Source organism: Littorina saxatilis, linkage group LG10 (genome assembly GCF_037325665.1).
Source record: "Littorina saxatilis isolate snail1 linkage group LG10, US_GU_Lsax_2.0, whole genome shotgun sequence".
In the NCBI taxonomy this organism is placed as follows: Eukaryota; Metazoa; Mollusca; class Gastropoda; order Littorinimorpha; family Littorinidae; genus Littorina; species Littorina saxatilis.
The window spans coordinates 45,421,638-45,439,137 of record NC_090254.1 but is presented as its reverse complement, the minus strand read 5'-3'; the positions used below and the strand labels follow the sequence as shown (position 1 = coordinate 45,439,137).

Genomic DNA, 17,500 nt, shown 5'->3' with positions numbered 1-17,500 from the left:
CCAGCGTGTTTAACTGTCTGTGCAGTTGCGGTAGAAAGCTTACAACAGTTGTGTTTGAGTATATTTAGATTGTACGAATTATCGTCTGTCTTGATAACACCATTCTCTTTATCTTCTGCTTCTTGAAAGATTCGGTCCATATCCCAAACGGTATGTGTTTGCACTGGGTTTTGCTATTGTCACAATCACAAAACTTTATTTGTGTGCTCCGCATGTGAATTACCCTTGCACAATGTCAGCGGAAAGGAGATGGTATTATGTGTGCTAGAACGACAACACTTGCTCGCCAATTTCAACGCTTTTTATTTACACTATACCTATACATACCTACCAAACAGAACGCGTACAATTACTTCAATGCATATGTTTTGTGTATGAAAATAAACGCATTCAATAGTGAGCAGAACTTAATTGACAGCATTCACTTATTTGGTAATCTTTAACATAACGCCTTGGACCTAAAAACATAAACGAATGAACATTAAAAACACATTAATAGCATAAAAGCAAGACCATGTGTGAATCGATTATTTGTATGGACGCAAATAAACGTCCCCATAATCCTTCTTACAGGGCTTTACAAAAGTTATACAAAGTAATTTCCCGGATCAAAATGTTTAATACTCTGACAGTTCCAAGGCGTGTTGCTCTGTTAATGTCGATAACTTGCCCAGAATAGTATGCGTCTTTCAAATACAAGACGACTCCCGTTTTTCGAAGTTTTTTTTTCTTATCAAGAAGTCGACATTTTCAACCTTCCCAAACTTGTGTGAGTGTAATATACATATATATTTTAGTAGCACAGTTTTTTTGTTAAGCTAATGTGAATCAGCGTTGCCCTCACACAGATGCCTTAAATACAATGTAAATGAATCTTCTGTTTGGTAGTTGTACTTGCAGTAGTTATTTGAAATGAAGGTAACATGTAGATACATAAGAAAAATAAATAAACAAGAAAAAAGAAACAAAAGAAAATCTGGATTTGATTTTAAATCCAACGTTAAGACTCGGGTGTATTTGCAGTTCACAGCTAACGCAGACATATGTAAATATTTTTAAATGCAACACTGCTTTTCAGTTGGAAATCTTTATCTATACTGGCCGTGGTGTTAACATATATATTCTGCTTACCGTGTCTCTTGCAACAAGCAGCACAGGGCCATCTCCTCTTCTTTGAAACACCCTGTTGTTATCACGTGCCCCAACGGATTTCACCCTGTGCACCCCGACCTTGACCTTTCCTCGTGCCCTGGACACGACCTTGAACATTCCCCTTTGAAATTCGTCTTATATTCTTGTTCGATGAGATGTTCGTAAACATGGACACAACCGAACTCATGTGTTTTCCTTGATATAGTGTATTTGCAATTTCCGTATTCTTTTGCATACTGTTAAATGTTGGAAACATGTGGGGGGAGTTCGTCATGAATTTGTTACTTTTCTCTTTATTCTCTCAAGCTTTGACTTTGTTTTAAAATGCATAAGCATGCTGTGCTTTCAACGCTTCTTTCCCTTTAAAGTTAAACCCATTTATGTTATATTAATTTTTCTGGTAAACCTCTGCGCGGGTTTATACCAACGTTTGTATTATGACAACGTTGAGGCAAGCTTTCCCTCTTTACACCACTCCCAAGGACTAACGACGACATCAACTTGGGCTTACAGAATTGTGAGAGAAGAAGGAAAAAAAAACAGGTTGTGTTTTCTTTTTGTTAAAATTCCCTTCAGAAAATAAAAGCCCCTTTTAAGAAAAGTGTTTGTGTTTCTGAGTACAACATTCTTTAAAAAGACGAAACACTACTTCTTCTGACACACTCGAGAGTGGCGAGTTGGTAGAACCATCAGCAAAAGCACCAATACGTCAATACATCTATCAATAAATTGATCAAGAAAATAATGACGTGCCCTTTCTGTTCAACCTCTCTGGAGTAGCAAAATGTTTGCCGTGTATCCTTCTTCCCCGATCTTTGTGTTCGTTATTCGGTGTTTTGTCTTCTCCGTCTTGATCTCTGATCTTATTTCATTAGTTGTCTGCAAAACCCGGCCTGTCTGTTTCCCGATGCTTTGTCTGTGGGTCTGCATCACGTGATTGGTCACTTGTTGGTGATTGGTTGAGCGTCCTGTGTGCAGACGCATTGTGCTTTGCTTTGTCGTGTGGTACTTAAAGCTACACTCCTTGTTGGGAAGACTGAGCCGTTCATCGCCATAGATGATGTCCAGGCATGTACGTTGGCCATGAGCATTCTTCCGTTCAGGTCAAAGAAAAATAAATGTGTGTTTCCGATTACAAGTATAAAACACACACACACACACACACACACACACACACACACACACACACACACAAACACACACACACACACACACACACACACACACACACACAAACACACACACACACACACAAACACACACACACAAACACACACACACAAACACACACACACAAACACACACACACAAACACACACACACTCATACAAACACACATACACACACACAAACACACACACATACAAACACACACACACAAACACACACACACAAACACACACAAACACACACACACACACACACACACACACACACACACACACTTTTGGTTTCTAAGAAGAAGGATGCTCTTGGTACATACAGAAGCCTTGACAGATCTGTGGCATGAACACGATCATTCGCTTGGGAGGGAGTGTATCTTTAACTCTGTCTTTGCCTTCACTGTTGCCATGGTGTTTATCAATTGTGTCTGTGCGTGTCTTAAAGGCTCACGCCTTCCCGTGAAAACTGTTAGCCTCACCATCTCATATATGTCCAGGCTTTTATATGGAATAAGACCAGTCATCCACTTGGTCACATAGCAAACATCAACTCCTTGATGGCTTGCTGTGGTGAGTTGGGTTTGTAACACGAATTAATTTCTTAAATAGCTGCCAGTGGCTTTTACGACATTGATTCATGAAAGTTTCCCACGGTGCACAGACAGGTTGTTGGTATGTAACAACGTAGAGGGATGGTCTTATCCTATGTGGTATGTGACAACGTAGAGGGATGGTCTTATCCTATGTGGTATGTGACAACGTAGAGGGATGGTCGTATCCTATGTGGTATGTGACAACGTAGAGGGATGGTCTTCATCCTATGTGGTATGTGACAACGTAGAGGGATGGTCTTCATCCTATGTGGTATGTGACAACGTAGAGGGATGGTCTTATCCTATGTGGTATGTGACAACGTAGAGGGATGGTCTTATCCTATGTGGTATGTGACAACGTAGAGGGATGGTCTTATCCTATGTGGTATGTGACAACGTAGAGGGATGGTCTTATCCTATGTGGTATGTGACAACGTAGAGGGATGGTCTTATCCTATGTGGTATGTGACAACGTAGAGGGATGGTCTTATCCTATGTGGTATGTGACAACGTAGAGGGATGGTCTTATCCTATGTGGTATGTGACAACGTAGAGGGATGGTCTGCATCCTATGTGGTATGTGACAACGTAGAGGGATGGTCTTATCCTATGTGGTATGTGACAACGTAGAGGGATGGTCTTATCCTATGTGGTATGTGACAACGTAGAGGGATGGTCTTATCATATGTGGTATGTGACAACGTAGAGGGATGGTCTTATCCTATGTGGTATGTGACAACGTAGAGGGATGGTCTTATCCTATGTGGTATGTGACAACGTAGAGGGATGGTCGTATCCTATGTGGTATGTGACAACGTAGAGGGATGGTCTGCATCCTATGTGGTATGTAACAACGTAGAGGGATGGTCTTATCCTATGCGGTATGTGACAACGTAGAGGGATGGTCTTATCATATGTGGTATGTGACAACGTAGAGGGATGGTCTTATCCTATGTGGTATGTGACAACGTAGAGGGATGGTCTTATCCTATGTGGTATGTGACAACGTAGAGGGATGGTCTTCATCCTATGTGGTATGTGACAACGTAGAGGGATGGTCTGCATCCTATGTGGTATGTGACAATATCCTATGTGGTATGTGACAACGTAGAGGGATGGTCTTATCCTATGTAGTATGTGACAACGTAGAGGGATGGTCTTATCCTATGTGGTATGTGACAACGTAGAGGGATGGTCTTATCCTATGTGGTATGTGACCAAGTGGAGGGATGGTATGTGACAACGTAGAGGGATGGTCTTATCCTATGTAAAATCCTGGCCAGGTCTGAGATGATGAGGTGACCTTGTTTTCGAGAGGAGAAGTGTGCGTTTGATGCAGACGTGCACCTGTTTGTGCACTGTGCCTAACGGCGTTCAGTGTGAACATGATTGTCTGTGTTCGATGTACGAGCAGTCTTTATAACTAATATCAAATGAAACATGATAACAATGAAAAGGTACTCACCCCCAAAAACACACACAAAAAAACGTACAATGAACAATGTGAGTGCATTTTTATTGTTATGTTGTTAATATTAATAATAATATGGGAGATTTACAGAGCGCTTTACGTTATCTAAGCGCTTTACAATGAAAAAAACATACATATACATACAAAGCAAAGCGAAAAAGCAAGTGCAGCAGCATTCAGCACACAAGTGAACAACGAAACACTACATCAATACAAGCTGCAAGCATACTAACACAGGCAAAACATTCAAACATTCAAACACCTGATCAAAAATGCACCATATTGAAATAAAAATTAATCAAAATACTGTGTGAAGAAGTGTGTTTTAAGGTTTGATTTGAAGGAACAAAAAGTTTGGCAGTGTCGGAAAGAGTAAGGGAGAGTTCCACGCAACGGCTGCAGAGTCGGAGAAGGCTCTCTGACCGTGCTGTTTGCGACTAAAAGAAGATAGACGGAATATTCTAGTGTTCTAGTTCTTCTCATTTGCATTATCTAGTTCCTTATCAAATAAACCTAACATATTAAAAATCGTCAATGGGGAAGCCTACATAAGCTATACCACGTTCAAATATTGATCATGCGCATCGTATAACAGTGATAAAGAACGATAACTTTCCTTTATGGATTGCATGTTTATCACTCGTAGTGGTTGGTCACAAGTGCAATAGTTTGCAACAGACGATGTTCAGAAATAATTCTGTCAATGTTTTCATTGGTTGTGGAAGAGTTGCTTTTCCTTGTTTCCAAAGAAAGACTGAGGCAGTATCACGCGTGGCTTGCCTTAGTGTGTATAATGGAAAAGCAAGGAAAAACAAGGAAAATGAACTCGTTCACAACCCGTTCAAACCCAGAAGATTTATTTCTGGAATTCCTCTATTTGTTTTGTGTCGGTCTTGCTCGTCAGGGCCGGATTCGGAGGGGGGGGGGGGGGGGGGTCCTGGGTTTCTCAGAGAAAAATAAAATAAAATATGTGGACTTTTTAAGCTCTTCCCCCAACTCCCTTAGTTTATTTGGTCTTCTAAAACTATTTCAAATTATGAACAACATCAAGTCGACAACGGCCTGCCCTCCCCGTTATAAGTCCATCATCATAGGCCACAAGTCAAGTCACACGCTACACTATCACTAGTATTAATAGTATCAGAGAACCGATTGCAACAAGATATCATCTGCGCTATCGGGGAACCGATGTTTCGGAAAGGGACTGTACTGCACACTGTGAGATCATTGAGTGCTCGCCCCTATACCTTTCCCACTTCCGCGTGTTTTGTTACTGTTGAAAATGTGTAATTTTGATTCCCAGTTGCAAGGAAAGGCCACAAAATGACCTCACAAATGCAAAATGTTCTCGGCTTCTGGGAGGCTTTGCCCCCCAGACCCCCCAGCGGGGCGTTGCCCCTGCACCCCACCGGGGCCTCAGCGACCCCTGGACACCTGCCTTCAGTTGGAAACCCCACCCCCCCCCCCCCCCCTCAAACGAACTAGGTCCGGCCCTGCTCGTCGACCATTATCTTTTTGGTTGAGTTCTTTTTGCATTTTCCTTTGTATTTTACGTTTTTGTTATGTTATTGTAGTTACAATAACAGTGTTTAGCTTTACATTTTTGCTTCATTGTAACTATCGTCATCTGATTATCATTTACTATTTTATTTGCATTTTTAATTTAATTTTGTTTACGTTGCTTTGTTTTGCTTTACTGTATGTGTGTGTGTGTGTGAAGATGAGACCCTTTTAAATTACCTTCTGTCTCAGAATGACCATCTACTAAATCAGCATAATTCCGCCCAGAGACAAAACACCCCCACATAATACCACTTAAACAAATATATCAAACACATATCAACAACCTGGTTTCTTACTGCTGAGATTGAGCATGCTAATTGTAATGGATTAATTTTACATTTTGAAAAAAACAATTCCAGTTATAGGTTCCAGTGTGTAAGCCATTTCAGCAAAAATAATAACTCATCTCTGCCTAGAAAGCAGCCAGGCTGGACAATGTTTGGTTAATTTCGAAGTTTGTTTGTTTGTTTGTTTATTTGTTGCTTAACGTCCAGCCGACTACGCAGAGCCATATCAGGACGAGGAAGGGGGGGATGAAGGGGGCCACTTGTCAAGCGATTCCTGTTTACAAATGCACTAACCCATTACTTGTGTCCCAGCAGGCTTTAGTAAAACTAAATTAATACCTACTGGAAGATTACCAGTTTCCAGTATGTTACAATAGGCTTAACCTATCTACTGCTGGACTAATTTCGAAGTGAAATGAATCGTCCTGGTACTCATTTCCTATTCTCATTCCTTGTAGCGGCGGTCAGAATGTGTGTCATTAGACATTGTCCACGCTGAAAAGTGGCACTGCATGCAGACACTCTCTATCGGCCATTATGTTCTTTGTCCAAGTTAGCTTTTTGAAAATGTACATCATTATTTGACCCTCCACCACAGAATGAGTCGCATGTCACCTTTGCATGATTTTCATATTTTTACATTTACATAAAGAGTTTGTTATGCTCTATCCAGTGGTGAAAACCGTTTTAGAAAAGAGCAAAAACTTGTTGAGTTATAAGCCTGTGACTAAGGTGACCCTCACACTGTTACCAGACACTCCCCGGACTTATATTAAGCCTGGCGCAGAACCGCGCGAGGTGACATGCGACTCATTTTGTGGTGGAGAGTCACAATTTATTCTTGCCCGGAATAGCCTAAATATGGATGTGAGAACGCATTTTGGACAATGATGCACTAACGCACCATTTGCTACGCTGAACATTCCAAAACAAATGTAAATTGCTGCACTTGCGATTTCACAAGCGTTGGCAGGTCTGAATGATGTCCTCACCCGAATAAACCTGGGCGGATCTACTCTGATGTACAAGGGAATGATGGTGTTCCTGCACTCTCAGAGAATACGTAACTAGGTCCACATTTTGGGTGTTTTCGAGCAAGTTCGGGGGTGGAGGTTTGGGGGGGGGGGGGAGGGAGGGGTCTAATTTTCCTGCGCGCACAGTCGGATTAGGATCTATGGCTGCTTCCTACTTCCACTAATTGTCACATTGATTGTGTCGTGTCCTGCCCCCCCCTCCCCCCCCCCACCCTTGTCCACATTCCCTACCCCCTTCTCCTCTTATTTTCTCGCGTGTTCTTTTGCCTCGTTCCTAAAATAGGTGGAGTGAAAGCTTGAGAATGTGTGTTGGTAAATGTAGGACCTTGTGTCACGAAACTCTACACTTGTGGCTTTTCTAATTTTGTTATAATGTATTTATTATATCTATTTATGTATTTACTTATTTATTCATTGATTTCTCTTTTTACTTATTCATTTGTGTATGCATTTATTTATTTATTTATTCATTTTATGTATTATTTATTTATGTTTAATTGTATGCATGTATTTATTAGTTGATTGATTTGGTTATTCTCTTTATTTCATGTTTAGTTTATAAACTGTTAGATAGATGTGTTCATTTATGGTTATATTATTTATGTACTTATCTCTTTTATTTCTTTACTTTATTATTTATGTGTTGCTTGTTTTCTGTCTTCATTTCTTTGTCACGCTTTTGCTTGTTTTATTAATGTGTTGCTTATATTTGCGTATTCTGCACCAACGACAAAGAACCAAGTCAGTAGAACACCTACCCAACATCTACAATCTGTGTAGAAAACGTTCGCCAATGTAACTGTTTTATTTGATATCTAGGTCATGCTTTGATTAATTCAGCGTAAAATCTAACACTTTACAGTACGCAGCCAGGCTGTTGTAGGCATGTGTCATCATGGACGGATTATCTTATCCCGTGTAAAAACCCAGACAGTCGTGTGGTGATGCAAAACGGGTAGGATGCTAATTTCTCAAAAATAAGAATAATAAAACAAGAACAGCACTTACAACAAGAAAGTTAATTTTATTTGAAAATTTAAATCAGAACAGAACAAAACATTCTTCTAGAACTTCGACTAATCGGCCGTTCAAGGGGATGCTCAGAATACACAACAGACAACAATGGCTATACCTGATCTTTGTTTTGCTCCGTTCACTTTTGGAGCAACTACTTAACTCAGCAAAAAACATATTCTGACAAATGACTTCCCCCGTGTCGTTTCATTGAACTGTGAATGACATGGGAATTGTGGCTTTAATTGGGGTGCAACATGTGTCGCAATAATTGTTTTGCCGAGTTTATCTTAGAATTAGTTACATCATCAGTTATCATCAAATTGTTTCAGTTGTGCATTAGATTTGTCCGCTTTGAAAGAAGCCGATAGGTCGAAGTTCTTATAAATGCTGGTTTTGTACTGAATAAAACGTGTCAGTAACTATTGACCTTCTTTTTACATTTAGTCAAGTTTTGACTAAATGTTTTAACATAGAGGGGGAATCGAGACGAGGGTCGTGGTGAATGTGTGTGTGTGTGTGTGTGTGTGTGTGTGTGTGTTTGTGTGTGTTTGTGTGTGTGTGTATGTGTGTATGTGTGTGTGTCTGTGTGTCTGTCTGTCTGTCTGTGCGTGTGTGTGTGTAGAGCGATTCAGACCAAACTACTGGACCGATCTTTATGAAATTTGACATGAGAGTTTCTGGGAATGATATCCCCGGACGTTGGTTTTTTTTTTCGATAAAAACCTTTGATGACGTCATATCCGGCTTTTTGTAAAAGTTGAGGCGGCACTGTCACACCCTCATTTTTCAATCAAATTGATTGAAATTTTGGCCAAGCAATCTTCGACGAAGGCCAGACTTCGGTATTTCATTTCAGCTTGGTGGCTTACAAATTAATTAATGACTTTGGTCATTAAAAATCTGAAAATTGTTAAAAAAAAAAATTGTTTTATAAAACGATCCAAATTTACATTCATCTTATTCTTCATCATTTTCTGATTCCAAAAACATATAAATATGTTATATTTGGATTAAAAACAAGCTCTGAAAATAAAAATATAAAAATTATGATCAAAATTAAAATTTTGAAATCAATTTAAAAACACTTTCATCTTATTTATTGTCGGTTCCTGATTCCCAAAAAATATAGATATGATATGTTTGGATTAAAAACACGCTCAGAAAGTTAAAACGAAGAGAGGTACAGAAAAGCGTGCTAACCTTCTCAGAGCAACTACTACCCCGCTCTTCTTGTCAATTTCACTGCCTTTGCCACGAGCGGTGGACTGACGATGCTACGAGTATACGGTCTTGCTGAAAAATTGCATTGCATTCAGTTTCATTCTGTGAGTTCGACAGCTTGACTAAATGTTGTAATTTCGCCTTACGCGACTTGTTATCATTGTGATTCAGTGGTGATGGTTTTGGTGGTATACATGAAGGTTCGCAAGGGAAGAATGGTATAGTGAACCCCTTCCCCCCCTCCCCCCACCCCCGCCCCTTTTTAGACCTCCCAAAAATTAAAAAAAAATCAGATCTTAAAAAGGAGGGGGTGGTAAATTTACAGAGGTTCTGAACAGAAAACCTGAGAACACAAGGTCTTAAAAGGGAGGGGGTCTTAAAAGGGAGGGAGTCTTAAAAGGGAGGGAGTCTTACAAGGGAGGGAGTCTTACTTACACTGAAGTGGGGGTCTTGATAGGGCGGTTCCACTGTATCACGTGTTCAGCTTCTTGTCCAAGACACGCCAGGAGGTTGTAAGCATTGGCACAACTCTACGTGTACATGCCGGCTTGGTCATTCTGACTTGTGCGCGGTACATCCACAGGCACGTGATACTGCCTGGGTGAGTGGAGGTGGGGGTGGGTAGGGGATCTCTCTTCCTGTGTTACATTAAAAGGCAGTAGGAGAGCTTAATCCCGAGCGCCACACCAACCAGCCCCTCAACTTATCACTTGTTATGTATCTGTGGTTACTTTCTAGGTCCAATCCTGACAGCTGACATTTTTTTGCTCCTGACTTGTTTTGTCTCTTCTAATTCTTGAGTTGTTCATACTTGTCCTGTTCTCGCAGTGGACTTTCTCATCTTGTCTTGTCTTGTCTCTTCTAATTTTTGAGTTGTTCATACTTGTCCTGTTCTCGCAGTGGACTTTACCATCCTGTCTTGTCTTAACGGTCGTTTTCTCGTGTTGTCTCGATGGTCTTGTCTTGTCTTTTCTCCTGTCTCTTGTGTTGTCTTGACCTATCTTGTTCTGGCAGCTTTCTTCGGGGGTCTGTAATTCTTGTCTTATCTATAGTCTTGAGTGTAGTGTTGGTCGTGTTGCCTTACTCGTCATGTATTCTGTCTTCTTCCCCTCTCTTGTCGTGCCAGGTCCCGTGTTGTTATGACGTCAGACTGTGTGTGTGTTGTCTGGTCTGGTCTCTGGTCTTGTCTGGTTTGGTCTGGTCTGGTGTTATGCTGAAGTCATACTGTTTGTAGGTTGTGTGGTCTGGTCTGGTCTGGTGTTATGCTGAAGTCATACTGTTTGTAGGTTGTCTGGTCTGGTCTGGTCTTGTCATGTCGTGTTGTGCTGACGTCAAACTGTTTGTTGGTCAACAGGTGACCTCCACCATCTTCATCCTGGCCCTGGCCTACACGGATATCGTCACGTGTTCGGTCATCATCCCTCTGACCATCACCATGACCGCCACCAACAACGACCTGCATTACGACTTCCTCTGCAAGCTCTACATGTTCTTCATCACTTTCAACGTTCCGCTCGCAGCCTTCATCATGGTGGCCATAGCCGTGGACCGCTACTTCTCCATCTGCCACCCGTTCCTGCACGCCATCACCCCTAGGAGAGCTAGACTGACGGTCTGCTGCCTGTGCGTCTTTTCCTTCTTTCTCGGCATCATCGTGGCTTTGGCTCACGGGCAGGGGGTGATGGAGCAGGGTGGTGGTGGTGGTGGTGGTTTGGGCAACGCAACGGACTCTGGTGGTGTTGGTGATGTCGTGGCAGCGTCTAGCACCGTCACCACCATCACTATGGGCAACGACAGCAGCGCCATAGCCATAACCAACTACAACGCCACCGTGGGAGGAGGCAGAGTGGGTGGAGGAGGAGGTGGGCTGGGGGACGTGTGGCGGAGCAGCAGGGAGGTGGCGGTGAAGAAGGTGGAGGTGGGGAGCGGGTTCACTCAGGAGATGTGTACCTTCAAGACCGACATCATCCCCTTCGACTTCCTGGTCAGCTTCCAGCGCTTCTACGCCTCCTTCTATCTCCTCTCCCTCGTCGTCGTCCTCATCATCTACGCCCTCATTTACCGCTCCGTCGTCAAGCGACGAGAATGGCGACGACGACAGCGCTCCTCGCGCCCCGCCAGCAAGGCACCCGTCACCATGGAAACGGAAGTGGAAGCGGTCGAGCTGCGCGCCAAGAACGGCGCACCGGCCATCAACGGCGGAAATGGGACGACTTCCGGGACGGGGTCAGGGTCAGGGAAAGACAGTGGGGGAGGCGACGGGGTGGGGTGCAGCGAGACGCAATCTCTCAACTGCGCGGACAAGAAAGCCAGCAAGGAACGGCGTGACTTCAACTTCCTGGCCAACATCCGCACCGCCGCCATGTGTTTCGTGGTGACCTTGGTCTTCATCGTGTCCTTCCTGCCCGCATGGCTGATGGCGGTCAAGGTCATCTCCTACCACATCGTTGTCTTCTACCTCTACTTCATCTACAACGTGGCCAACCCCGTCATCTACGCCTTCATGAACCACGCCTTCCGCAAGGAGCTGAAGCGAGTGTTCCAGCGGGACCTCTGCTGCTGCCGCCGCACATGACTGGCACGCGCTGCTGACTGCTTGTGGCCCCGGCAGTGTTGAACGCCACTGGCGCTGGGATAACGCTTCTCCTGACTGCTTGTGGCCCCGGCGGTGTTGAACGCCACTGGCGCTGGGATAACGCTTCTCCTGACTGCTTGTGGCCCCGGCAGTGTTGAACGCCACTGGCGCTGGGATAACGCTTTTCCTGACTGCTCATGCCGCTAAGCCTTGCACGGATCTGGGACCGTGTGACTAGCTGTGACTAGCTCGTTGCAACAAGTGCCTCAGGCTCTGAGACAGTGCTTCTCCTGACTAGCTTATGTCGCTAAACCTTGCAAGGAATGTGTGGCAAGCTGTGCATCTGGCTCTATAAGACAAGAGTTTTTCTTGACTAGATCACGCTTCGAAGCCTTATGCGGAAGCTTTGCAGAGTGACTAGCTGTAGCTGTGACAGCTGTGACTGGCTTATTGTATTAGGTGCATCATGCTCTGAGACAGTGCTTCTCCTAGCTAGCTCACGCTTCAAAGCCTTGTACGAAAACCTTGCAGCGTGACTATCTGTAGCTCTGATAGCTGAATCTGGCTCGTTGCACTATGTGTATCAGGCTCTGAGGCAGTGCGTCTCCTGACCAGCTCAAGCCTCAAAACATTTGTAGCTGCTAACACAGTGACTAGCTATGACTGGCTTCTTGCACCATCTGCATCACGCTTTGCGACAGAATTACTCCTGACTAACTCACCATGAATATCAGGCTCTGAGACAGTGTAACTCCTGATTACAGCAAGCCTCAAACTCTTTGCATGGAGCGTGTAGCTAACATTGGGGCTAGCCCAGCTTTGACTGACTTTCCGCACCATGTTCATCAGGCTTGGAGACAGGGCTTCTCCTGCCTAGCTCACGCTTCGAAGCCTTGGGTTGGAACACTAATAGCTGTGACTGGCTCATTGAACTATGTGCGTCACGCTTTCAGACAGTGCTTCTTCTGCATAGCTCGCGCTTCAAAGCCTTGAGTTGGCCTCTCACAGAGTGCCTAGCTGTAACTTCGATACAGTTCAGAGACATCCTGCTTGCTGCCGCGCGGGCAGAGAACATTTTCCCTCTTTATCTTTACCGCGCTGGCAGCAAAACCCCTCACGCGGAGGTGTTTTCAGACAGGCCAGATACAGGTTGTCCCGGAGGTGGATAGCTGTGACTGGCTCCTTGAAGCACGTGCATGAGGCTCTGATAGAGTGCTTCTCCTGGTTGACTGTACTGCAGCCACTCAGATTTTACCGAAGAACCACCGTGCACCGTGGCTCCGACAGACACGACAGGCTCCATGCACCATTGGAATCAGCATTGCAAGAACATTGTAGCTCGTTCACAGTTATAGCTGCGACCCTGACAGCCTTATCGTTGGAGGTAGCGCAGTTTGGACAAGTTGGTGCCATTTCACGATGCAAGGATCTCGTGACTGACATTGTGGCTGGCTATGGCTGCAGTTGTATTTCATCCGACTGGCTTTTTGCACCAGGCTTGGTAGGCCTCTGCCACTAATCATAAGCCTAGCACGAAACTTGTGGCCCGTAAAACTAACCAGCTTCATGTGGTCGTACTCGCACACATTCGCTCTACAAACTGCTAAAGGCAAAAATAAAGTCTTGTAGCTTTTACAGAATAACAAGCTACGGTCGAACTCACACAAAGAACTATCTGTGACTCTGACAAAGGCATTGATACTTCAGCTGACTAGCTCTGTTCACCACGTCTGGATATACTACTCTTCTTCTAATTCGGTACTGCCTCAAAGTCCTGCAAGAACCTTGAGGGTTCTGCGCACACTGGAACTAGCTGTGACTCTGACAGCTGCGATGATACTCCATTTCAAGAGATCCGTGCGCCACACTTTGAGTTGATACTTCTCCTCAGGTGGCTTGAAAGAATCTTGAGGTTTGTCCACACATCAGATAGTTGTAACTTCATCTGATCCGATCGGATCACCACGTCTGAAGATGTTTCTTATTATGTGTTACTGCCTCTACGCCTTGCGAGAGCCTTGAGGTTTTTGCCACTGAGACTAGTTATGACTCTGACAGGCATGCTGCTTGAGATATATACATTCATTCGACTGGCCTGTGTCATCTGGTGTTCGAAAAACAGTATAGCCCCAATCTGTGTGGGTCTTACGCACGAAGTATCTGGGATCATGACAGCTTGTACGATGGAGATAACGCTTCGTCTGACCCGCTGCTAACGCCAAGCATCGGAACGACTGCAAAGCGCCAATCCGTGTGGCTCTTACGCATATCTTGACAGCTTTATCGTTGGAGATATCGCTTTGTCAGGCTCGCTTCTGAAGCCAAGCATTGGGAGGAATATAAAACGCCAAACAATGTTGTTCTCTCACAGTTCCTAACGGTGAAGCTGACAAGTGTGCTGCTGGGAGTCGCATCAACAGACGTATTGATTGCATTAAGCTTGCAACATCGCTGTGGTTCTTACAGGTAGAGGAAGTTAATAGGACAGCTGTATCACTCGGATATAAGTGCAAATATCTGTACTGCTGCGAATTGCTTTATCACACTGACTTGATGTAAGATGTTCAGTAGCAGCAATGTGACACTCGGAAACAGCAGCGTCGTCGGGATAGCGCTTGAACTGAATGGCTGAGCTCTGGCACTAAGCTGGCCAGATTGTAGAGGTAGATGGTTCGTGCAGCGCATGGTAATGTCTTGTGGCTCAGCCATAAAACACCTGACAAACTTTTCGAGTTGATTCTTTACCAAGTTTTCTCAAAACTGGAAGATGCTGTAATTGGCTGAGAATGGTCCAGGAATGCAAGAAACGCCAGTCTGACTTCGTTGACATTGTAGACTGGATTCATCTGAGAAGTAGCTCATCCTGCTTCTGTGAGGAGGATTGTTGAATCGCGTGACACCACCCATATTTGACGTTCAGTGTGCAACGGACGACGTAGCATTGAAGTAGGACGAACAGTTCCGGTCGGTACCTCGATTGGAGGGTCGTTTGTGGGATACGCGGGATGAAGCAGCTACGACTGTCTTTTGCTTCTACGTGTGACGTGTTGTCTCCAGAAGTTCTTGCAGTGCTGGTCACCCATCCTCTCGTTCACGTTGTAAGTCCAGCAGGCCAAAGAAAGGGAAAAGTATGGCATGTTGAGAGGGATGTATATAATGCCAGAGCAGCCTTCACCGTAGTACCTACAACTCTCGCCATAAGACGATCTTGATAGTAAACAGCTCTGGAACGAAGAAGAAGACGAAGTGTAGTCTTCACTTTTGACGGGGAAGACGAGTAACGTTTCATGGCATACCTGCAGCTTTTGTTTGGGGACAAGGCAACATGTCTGAAACAAGCTGACCTGGGACACACGTAAAGGACAATTAGTTAACATTTGTTGAATCATTGACTTTGAACAGAGTGATCTATTCTCGTATTCTAAAAATGAGATCACGTAAGAGTGGACCGTAAAGGCAGACTCCCATAGATAAATAGAGATCGCAAAAACGGAAACGCAAGTAACCACAAAGAACAGTATTTCTTGAGAATACGACTGATGCTTTTACATATTCCACGACGTGGATTTGAATTTCATAATTGATGAATTAGTGAAGACACTGGCTCTCAGTGTTCTGGCGTTCTCTGTCGAACACTGATAAACTATGTCATCAAGAACAGTGTTTTTGATGATACGACTGATGGTTTTCATATTCTGTGACGTGGAGTTGAATGCTAACACTGATAAATAGGTGAACGCGCCATCTATCGGTGTTCTGTTCTCTGTTGAACACCGATAAACTATGTCAAGGCCGCACCATCAAGAGGAGAAGCTATCATCGATGAATACTTTTGTTTAAAGAGTAGAAAAACACAGGTGACTGATTCCTTTGACTGCATCGGTGCCTGGGGACGACAGTAACCGCTAAGTGAATACATATATACCGTGTGTACTTTTTGTAATGTCGCTGTTGAGTACAACTAGGTCAGAGGCCCACTTACACGTGCGGCACGATAACACTGCCTCGAAACACTGTGACCGTGCTCTGTGTACTCAATACAACTGGCATGCATCCACACAGACTGTTGTAATATGTCGGCAATGCTTTGGTAATTTGGCATTGTGATTCTTTAAGAACGTCAAGAAGTTCGTCAACACGACTTTGGACGCTCTTTTGCACAAGATGACAGAAAATGCATGACGTAAACACACTAGTTGTGGAAGTCTAACGTTTTTGAAGAAGTAATGTGAACAATATACACCGAACTGGTGGCATGATTCGGACATTATAAACACGGGCCTTGTCTCAGAAGCCCGTGCTGTTTGATGAATCAAACTGCGAACAATTTGCTTTGAATTGCTTGCTAGCATGGTTAGTATACATTAGGCAAAACAAAAACATATGTTGGTTTAGGGTAACGTGACCAAAAAAGATAGTCGGTAGGTCGGCTTTTTAATTGTTTTAATTTTTTTTTTATTTAGTCGATGTTAAAGGAGGTTACTTCCCTTAGTCTCGGTATGGTTGGCAAAATGTGAATTTTTTTTTTCTTTTTTGAGAAATGAAAAAAAAGTGTTAGGGTCTGTGGGAAAAAATAGGGTCGGTCGGGTTACCCCAAGCCAACATATATTTTTGTTTGGCCTTACAAACAGGCCTAGAAGGAGACTCGGATTTAAACGTATTATGTCGCATCTGCTATTCTTGTCTGATTTGTGTGTGATAAAAACTGTTCGGAATATTTCTTACACAAGAGCATAGCATCTCGGATAGTGTTATACAATATATAACAAGACATAAAACAAGAGATGGATATGGAACCATTTTGGCATGCATATCACCCCGAACTGAATCTCTGGGTATATTTTTCTTTTTCAAGCTTTGCCTGTCAAATAACAGAAGAAAACAATACAAATATGAAATATTAAAAAAAAAATACGATGGACAATAAATTATATTCTTTGTTGAAATTACTTGATGGACATTCATTTGTCGGGATATTTTTGTGTGCAAAAATAGAAACAAAATCTTGTGTGACAATAATTAAAGCGTTAAGCGATAGTTAGACAGAGAAAAACAAGACGGCTTATAGTAATCTTGTTGGAATCTCTCGAAATTGTTTTTTTGCACAAAATGTCTTACACAATGCTTGAGGGTACCTTCAAGGAACCTCCAAACATGTGGCGTGTTTATGTGTCTTAACTTAATTAACATGTGTTTAATTATTGACTTTGTCGCCTGCTGTACAGAATGATTTTATTCTCGTGTTGGTTTAAACAAGATTTTATTAAAGAAATCTCGTGTTCTAACACCAATTGCTCGTTTTGTGATGACACGTGTGTATGACAGTGGAACCACCATTTTAAGACCTCCACAAGTCTGAGAAAATCAGGTGTGTAAAGGACGGCGTCTTTAAATAGTGATAGATAATTGACAGAGGTCCTGTAA

General features: G+C 43.3%; 1 protein-coding gene across 1 annotated transcript in view; it reads left to right on the top strand.

The window, feature by feature from the left end:
• Positions 1 to 17,500, top strand: part of LOC138977886 (orexin receptor type 2-like) — a 33,791-nt gene that overhangs the window by 13,984 nt on the left and 2,307 nt on the right. Inside the window, exon 2 of the mRNA XM_070350491.1 lies at positions 10,856 to 17,500. This exon is cut by the window's right edge and continues 2,307 nt beyond it. Within this exon, the coding sequence (XP_070206592.1) occupies positions 10,856 to 12,076 (1,221 nt within the window). The 3' untranslated portion in view covers positions 12,077 to 17,500. The remainder of the gene's footprint in view (positions 1 to 10,855) is intronic.